General features: G+C 58.1%; 1 protein-coding gene across 1 annotated transcript; it reads right to left on the bottom strand.

The window, feature by feature from the left end:
- Positions 1–778: 778 nt before the first annotated feature.
- Positions 779–7,303, bottom strand: TMEM52 (transmembrane protein 52). Its single transcript, XM_029064570.2, has 5 exons — positions 7,110–7,303; positions 6,857–6,900; positions 5,805–5,846; positions 4,185–4,354; positions 779–2,020 (listed from the first exon to the last, which is right to left on the bottom strand). Exons 1-5 carry the CDS (start codon positions 7,188–7,190, stop codon positions 1,758–1,760), a joined length of 600 nt encoding a protein of 199 aa, XP_028920403.1. The 5' UTR covers positions 7,191–7,303; the 3' UTR covers positions 779–1,757.
- Between the last annotated feature and the right edge of the window lie 1,136 nt (positions 7,304–8,439).

An 8,439-nucleotide genomic window follows, 5' to 3' on the forward strand; every position in this document is an offset into this window, starting at 1 on the left:
CCTCCAAGTTGGCACCACACCTGCTCTGATGGGAGGCTGCCAGTGCCCGAGGAAGGGAGGGCAGGTTCTTCTAGCCCTGGGGCTCCAGGAAGCCCGGGTGCCCCCCTCCCCCTCCAGCAGAGAGGTGGGGGCAAGCCCAAGCCACTGGGTGAAAGGTGAGGGGTGGAGCGGGGAGAACTGTTGCCAGCAGCCTCTCCCTAAAGCCAAGTACTCTCTCTCACCCCTCCCCAGGAAGACAGCTGTAGGGAGTTAGGCCGGGCTGCTGCTGTTCTAGAAAGGGCAAGGGCAGGCTGAGGGAGCAGGAGAGGAGGGGGTGCTGAGCTGCCTCACAGAGGGCAGGCCCCTCCCAGATCTCATGATTGACAGCTGCTAGGCTGCTGCTGTTCTGGGCAGGCCAGGGCAGACTGGACAGGGTCACTCAGCTGCTGCATACAGGGCAGGTCACCTCCACCACGGGGGCTAGGATGCTCTCTGCTCTCAAGATTGACAGCTGAGGGGAGGGGGCTCGGCTGCTGCTGGGCTGGCATAGGGCCCTCCCTATTCTCATGATTGACAGGTGAGCAAGAGGGTCAGCCCATCAGCAGGACAGGGAGCAGGTTAGTCCCAGGCAAATGGGGGCTGGGGGCGTGGGGTACTCTCCCAAGCACTTAGTACAGTGTTCTGTACAAAGTGCTCAATAAATGCAAGTGAATGAATTAATAGCCACACAGGTGAGACTCACTCCTCAGAGCAGAGTGAGCAACTAGAGTTTCAAGGAACACCACTGCCTTAGGCAAAGACAGGTTCAATGTTTGTTCTTTCACAGAACAGGTTTTAATTTTTTTATTCTACAACAGATCCTGTAAGTGGGAGCTCTGCCCCCTCTCTTTGAGCAGTTCCTGTGGGGTGAGGGGAAAGGGGAAAATAAAATACAATTAAAAAAAAAAATCACTCTTCTCCTTCCTTCCAGGGATGGGACCAGCCCACCCCGTCCCTTAAGCCAAACAGGTGGGTACGAGTAAAATCAGAAGTTGCAGGTACCCTCGCCTCTCTCAGGAAAGCTCCTTGGCCTAGTAGCAGAAACAACTCAGTCAGCCCCCAGTCCCAAACCCTCCTTCCAGTGCAGCACCCCCTCCCTGCCCTGGACCACCACTAGCTACAAGGGGAGCAGGAATCCTCCCACCCTCCCCCTAAGCTGATGGGTAGATCATTGTTGCTTGGAGGTTGAATGGAGGGGCAGGGGGTTTTTCCCCGGGGAAGGGGTACAGTCATCTGGTGCCTTAAGTCTCCTCCCTCCATTCTCCCAAGCCTTCCTCCGCCCGTCATGGTCCAGGCCCGATGCTGTGTCCCCCTGGTCTGGGGCCGCGCTCAGCACTGTGGTCAGCGCTGTTCTCGGCCCTGCAGCCGGGGCTGCCCATCTTTGCTTCTAGGGTAGAGTCAGAGGCTGGGCCGAGCTACCAGCCCCTGCGCACCAGTGCCCGCTCCCCGCCACCCCCTCGCTCACGCCGCTTTCCTCAGAGTTCAGAATTCGATTCCTCTTCTGTGTTTGCCGCAGCCTCCGCCGGGTTATTTTTAAAATGCTTGTGCTTCTTCTGTCACCCGATCCCGGCACAGGTGGGACGGAAGGTCACGGCGCCGGCCGAGGCGCATTCCTGCTCCGACACTGAGCTGGGGCGGGGGGGCTGGCCACGGTGGTCCCCCCCTTCGCTCCCCAACCCTGCTTACCGCAGTGCGGGCCTGGCTCTGTCCGCCACCCTTGGCCCAAGTGGAGGGAGAAGCTAGGGCTGGCTGGGCTGGGGGTCAGGGGGCATGGGGTCGGGGGATGGACCTTGGCCCAGGCCTGGCTCTGAGGGGCCAGGGCTCAGCTTGTGCGGGGGCAGGGCACCAAAGTCAGGCTTCGCCATCTTGATGGCCTCGTCGTAGGAGGGAGGCAGCTCCAGCGCGTAGAGGCTGTAGGCCGGGGGGGAAACGGGGCCTCGATCCAGCTCGGCGAACGGCAGCGGCAGTGGTGGGGCCAGAGGGTACTGCAGTGAGCTATAAGCTGGGGAGGGGCCAGAGCAGAGCATCAGGCCACTCAAGGTTGCCTCCCCCAGATTCCTCATAAACCCAAGGCGTGGATAGTTGTGTCCCCAAATCCCCCTACCCCAGGGTGAGGCATTCTGGAACGTGGTCAGCTCCAATAGGGCAGACACAAGGAAACACTTCCTCCTCAGGTGACATTGAGGGGAGAGGGGAGAAGCAGCGTGGCTCAGTGGAAAGGGCCTGGGCTTCGGAGTCAGAGGTCATGAGTTCGACTCCCGGCTCTGCCACTTGTCTGCTGTGTGACTGTGGGCAAGTCACTTAACTTCTCTGTGCCTCAGTTACCTCATCTGTAAAATGGGGATTAACTGTGAGCCTCACGTGGGACAACCTGATTACCCTGTATCTCCCCCAGCGCTTAGAACAGTGCTCTGCACATAGTAAGCACTTAACAAATACCAACATTATTATTATTATTAGGGGAATCTGGGGTGTCTGACAGTCCAAGCTGAGTCAGTGAAGGAGAGGCAGGGGTGTTGGATGGTCCATGCTGGGTCACTGGGGGAGAGTCAGGGGTGTTGGACAACTTGTGCTGGGTCACTGGTGGGGGTGGGCAGAATAATAATATTAGCTGTGGTATTTGTTAAGCACTCATTATGTGCCAGGCATTGTACTAAGTGCTGAGGTGGATACAAGCAAATCAGGATGGACCCAGCCCCTGTCTCCCATGGGGCTCCCAGTCTCAATCCCCATTTTTCAGATGAGGTAATTGAGGTTCAGAGAAGTGAAGCAACTTGCCCAAGGTCACACAGCAGACAAGTGGCAGAGTCGGAATTAGAACCCCTGATCTTCTGACTCCCAGGCCCTTGACTACAGGTGTTGGGCAGTCCATGCTGGGTTACTGGGGGTGAGTCAGTAGTGTTAGATGGTCCATCCTCAACCATGAAGGGGGATGTCCAGTTCAGTAACCAGTCCATGATTACCTCCCAACATACTACTGCTCCCGTGGGGGACCACACCAGGTTAGACTCAGAGGCTGATGTCACTTTTTTTTTTTTTTTTAAATCTTATTAGTTTAGAACTTACTATGAGCCAGGCACTTTATTAAGTGCTGAGTTAGATACAAGCTAATCAGGGTAGACAGTCCAAGTCCCACATGGGGCTCACATCTTAATCTCCATTATACAGATGAAGAAACTGAGGCACAGGAAAGTTAAGTGACTTACCCAAGGACAAATGATAGACAAATGGTGGAGCCAAGATCAGGAAATATAATATAAAAATATGTCTTGGGCCCTCTGCGACCTGAATCTTGGCTCTGTGCTCCCAGCCCAGTGCTGGCTGTTAAGGTTCGAATCCCGGATCTGCCACTTGTCAGCTGTGTGACTGTGGGCAAGTCACTTAACTTCTCTGTGCCTCATTTCTCTCATCTGTAAAATGGGGATTAACTGTGGGACAACCTGATTACCCTGTATCTACCCCAGCGCTTAGAACAGTGCTCTGCACATAGTAAGTGCTTAACAAATACCAACATTATTATTATTGTTATTACAGCCAGGAGTCAGGCCATCTTCCACCCAATTGCCGCTAGAGACTTAAGCGAAGCTCCCCCAGCCCTGCTGGCCAGTAGCCAGAGGAGCCCTGTCAGTCAATCGTATTCACTGAGCCCTTACTGTGTGCAGAGCACTGTATTAAGTGATTGAGAAAGCACAACAGACACATTTCCTGCCCTCAACAAGCTTACAGTCTAGAGGGGGAGACAGATATGTACATAAGCGCTGTGGGGCTGGGAGTGTGGGAGTGGGAGTAAGGGTGATGCAGAAAGGAGTTGAAGGAAAAGAGGTTTTAGTCGGGGAAGGCCTCTTGGAGGAGATGTGCTTTCAATAAGGCTTTGGGGGGGGAGAAAGGGAGTAATTGTCTGTTGGATTGAGGAGGGAGGGCATTCCAGGCCAGAGGCAGAACATGGGCGAGAGGTAGGTGGCAAGACAGATGCGATCAAGGTACAGTGAGAAGACTGGCATTAGAGGAGTAAAGTGTGCGGGGTGGGTTGAAGTAGGAGAGTAGCAAGGTGAGGTAGGAGGGGGTAAGGTGATTGACTGCTTTAAAGTCAGTGGTGAGGAGTTTCTGTTCCCTGGAGTGGGCCTCCCAGCCTCCGCCCTTCCCAACCCAGGGTCCCGGGCACTCACAGGTGACAGTGCTGTGGATGGTGCTGTCGTTGTCGAGGGCAATGACCGTCAGGTCGTAGGGGCGTCGCGGGAAGGCCTGTGCTGGAGGCCGCTTCTTCCGGCAGCAGAACTTGATGCAACTGGCGGTGATGCCACAGAGCAGCAGCAGGAAGACCGTCAGCAGGATGAGCCTGTGGGGGGCCCAGAGAGTCAGGGTTCCCCCCTCCCCCCAACACCCACCCTTGGCATAGAAATCTTATTCCAAGAGAGAGAGAGGCCGAGAGTCTTGTCCCCAAATAAGCTGCCGGTGCAGTTGCTGTTGAAAGCTGCCACTCGAAACTCGAGGAATTACACCACTCTCCTGGGCCTGAAGGGACAGGGGAATTAGGGGAGGATCATGATTGGGACTCCTTCCTGACTTGATAAAATGGGGCTTTGAGGTCAGTGGCTGAAAGCAGCCTCATGCCGTGACCCTCCCTCCCTTGCAGCTGGGGGGCTCAAAGACCTGGCTTCCTGCTTCACCCTGCCCAGGCCTCACTGGCATGGCCACTGCCGGCAGTCTGAAAGGAGGAAAGGTTCTTCAGCCTGGGGGCTGGTGACAGTTCCTCCCCTCTTGCCTCCACCCCAAGACCATAATGTTACTGTCTCAACTTGAAATCCCCTGGATCCTTGAGCAAGGGTCAGTTCTCCACCCCAAACAGTACTAGTGGCACTCCTGGGTGCTGCCCAACCGCACCCCCACAAAACCCAACTGCGCTGCGGGCATCTGACCAGGGGGTGGAGGGGAGGATTATATGAGCGTGTCCAGCTCCCCTGCCCCTGACCCGCATAGGTACTAGAACCATTTGATTCTAGGGATAGGCAGGCAAACCTATCAGTAACTCCCCATGCTGGACAAGTTGTACCCCCTACACTGCCCCTTCGACAAATAAACTCTGGTGACGGCCACTCAAGAGCTCCACCTCCCCCCTGCCCCGCCCCTGGGGCCCAAAATGGGCTAATGAAGATCCAGCCATGCCCTCAAGTGGAAGTACATACAAAACTTGCTGGGATCCAGAAGGCAGCAAGGAGCAAGGAATTAGACAGGACCAATTTGCTGTCTGTTGGCTTCTGGGATAGGGCAGGTTTTGTGCATGGATCTGCTCTGCTCAGTCAGCCAATGGACGTGAGCAAGAGAGTGGAAAGATGGCGGAGCCGCAGCCACCTCAGTTCTTGTCTTTCCACTGCACGCCCGGCCGGCGGGGCACAGTCGGAGGTGGCGAGCTAAGAGGAGTTGGACAGCAGGCGGATCACAGCCCACCAGCATCCTGGCATTGAGATGAACGGTGGAAGCGGGACCCTTCCTGGGGGCAGCTGCCTAGGCTGGGAGCCCAGGGAGGTGTGGTGAGGAAGCTGAAGGAACAGTACTGCTCAGGGACCAGGAACACGGGGGAGGGAGATGCCTTCCTGTGCCCATGTGCCCACACACACCCAGATGAGCGTCCCAGGGCCAGCCCGGTTGTCTGTCACCGGTCTGCTCTCCCACCTCACTTCTCTGGGGCCAGGGCTCTCCCTGGGCAAACCAGTCTAACCACCCCGGTCCTGGGTAGGGGCAGCAAACCACACACAGCCCCCATGCCAAGGAAACTACTTCCGACTTACCAGACGTACCACAGGTTGGTCCAGCTGGTGCTTGGGGGGCACCTGGAAGGAGGAAGAGAGGGTCGGCGAGGCCCCCGGGGGTGGTGAGGCCCCCTGCGGCCTGAGGATGGTCAGTTTTAAAAATAACGATGGTATTTGTTAAGGGCTTTGTGCCAGGATCGTACTAAGTGCTGGGGTAGATACAAGCTAATTGGGTTGGACACAATCCTTGTCCCACATGGGGCTCACAGTCTTAATTCCCATTTCCCAGATGAGGGAATTGAGGCCCAGAGAAGTGAATCGACTTGTCCAAGGTCACACAGCTGACAAGTGATGGAGTGGGGATTAGAACCCAGGTCATCTTGACTCCCAGGCCCGGGGGGTGGGGGGCACTGGGGATGGCGGCTGGCTTTGACGCTGGCTTCGGGGGCTTGTCAGCCCTGAAGGGGCCAAGGCCCCCGGCCCGTTCTCGGTCCCTCAGGTTGGAGCCCACCCTATTGTGGCTGGAGCCCGGGCCTGGGAATCAGGAGGACCCGGGTTCTAGTCCCACTCCACCTCTTTTCTGCTGTGTGACCTTGGGCAAGTCCTTTCACTTCTCTGCGCCCCAGTTCCCTCATCTGTAAAACGCGGATTGAGACTGAGAGCCCCACGTGGGATCGGGAACTCTGTCCAACGCCATTTGCTCGTCTCCACCCCAGCGCTTAGTACAGTGCCCGCCCCCCAATAGGCGCTTAGCAAATACCAAAATTATTATGGTTGAGTGCTTGGGGAGGAGTCAGGGAGGGTGGAGGGGGCTGGGGGTTCCAGGGACCATCCAGAATAGGGTCGGGGGGACGGAGGGCGATGCTCGACCCCCAAAGTGCCCCCCTCCCACCAACCGTGCATTCCCCGCCCAGAGTAGACCCAAAGAGGGTTGGGGGCGTGTAGGAGTAGTAAAGACAATGATTAGAAGGAAGGGGAGGAGTCCACTACGGATACCATCGGGAAGAAAGGGCCAGAGACCGTCCCAGGCCACGAGGCTGCGGGGGTGGGGGTCCCGCCTGGATCCACCCCCCCGGGGAGGAAAAACTTACTGTTCCGTCCGGCCGCAGCCGGTCTCCGACCTGCTGAGCCCCACCTGGAAGGACGGGAGGCAGTGAGACAAGACAAGCCGAGCAGCCGCAAGCCCCCCTCCCCTAAATGCACAGGCGGCGCCTCCCGCTCTCGGTGGTGGGGGGGGAAAGACCCGAAAAGACCCGACCCCAGTTGCCCCCCCATCCCTCCCTCCCGGGCTGGGGAGGGGGCTCGGCCTCAGGCCCCGGAACAAAGACCCCGGGCCGCACACACCTGCAGCAGCAGCAGCAGCGGCGCCGGAGGGAGGAGGAGGAGGCTGCAGGCCGGACAGCGCGGGCCCGACCCCCAGCCCATGCTCCACGGACACGGGACCAGCGGAGCTGTTGCTGCTACTGCTGGTGGTTGCTGGGGGAGGCGGCGGGAGGGACAAGGACAAGCCCAGCTCCGCTGCGCGCCCGCCGCGCCACCGTGGGCTCCTGGCCCCCGGCACCGCCTATATCCGCCCCCACCCCCTGCCGCTCAGGCCCCGCCCCTCCGATCTGACCACGCCCCGCTCACATGACACCGCCCCTCCCGCTCAGACCACGCCCCCCGCAGCGTGGTCTGTAGTGTGGGACTGTGGGTTAATCACTTCACTTCTCTGTGCCTCAGTTTCCTCATCTGTAAAATGGGGATTAAGACGGTGAGCCCCACGTGGGACAACCTGATTCCCCTGTGTCTACCCCAGCGCTTAGAACAGTGCTCTGCACCTAGTAAGCGCTTTAACAAATACCAACATTATTATTATTATTAGTCTGTGGGGAAGCAGCGTGGCTCAGTGGCAAGAGCCCGGGCTTGGGAGTCAGAGGTCATGGGTTCGACTCCCGCCTCTGCCACTTGTCAGCTGTGTGACTGTGGGCGAGTCACTTCACTTCTCTGGGCCTCAGTTACCTCCTCTGGAAAATGGGGAATAACTGTGAGCCTCACGTGAGACAACCTGATTACCCGGTATCTACCCCAGCGCTTAGAACAGTGCTCTGCACATAGTAAGCGCTGAACAAATACCAACGTTATTATTATTACCAGCCGGGCCACGCCCCTCCAGATCAGACCACGCCCCCTATCGGTAGGGACCCTTCACGGTCCCTCAGGCCACGCCCCGTCTCAGGCCACGCCCACATCCGACTGGCCACGCCCCCTATAGCTCAGGCCACGCCTCCTATCCTCGACGCCCCTGTCGGCCAGGCCACGCCCCCTACTGGCCGGGCCCCGCCCCTGCCACGCAGATCACCCCCTATCAGACGGGCCCCGCCCCTATCGGTTAGGCACCGCCCCCCAATCACAGGCCCCGCCCCTTTATCTCAGGCCCCGCCTCCTACCCGTGGCTCCCCGCCCCTGCACACCAAGCCACGCCCCATAAACGGCGCCCCGCCCCACCCCCAGGCCACGCCCCCACCCGCGGCTCCCCTCCCATCTCCAGCGTGGTTTAGTGGAAAGATCCCAGACGTGGGAGTCAGAAGCCGTGGTTTCTAATCCCGACTCCGCCACTTGTCTGCTCTGTGACTTTGGGGAAGTCACTCCACTTCTCTGTGCCTCAGTTACCTCATCTGTTAATTAGGGATTA

Source organism: Ornithorhynchus anatinus, chromosome 5, assembly GCF_004115215.2.
Source record: "Ornithorhynchus anatinus isolate Pmale09 chromosome 5, mOrnAna1.pri.v4, whole genome shotgun sequence".
Taxonomy (NCBI): domain Eukaryota; kingdom Metazoa; phylum Chordata; class Mammalia; order Monotremata; family Ornithorhynchidae; genus Ornithorhynchus; species Ornithorhynchus anatinus.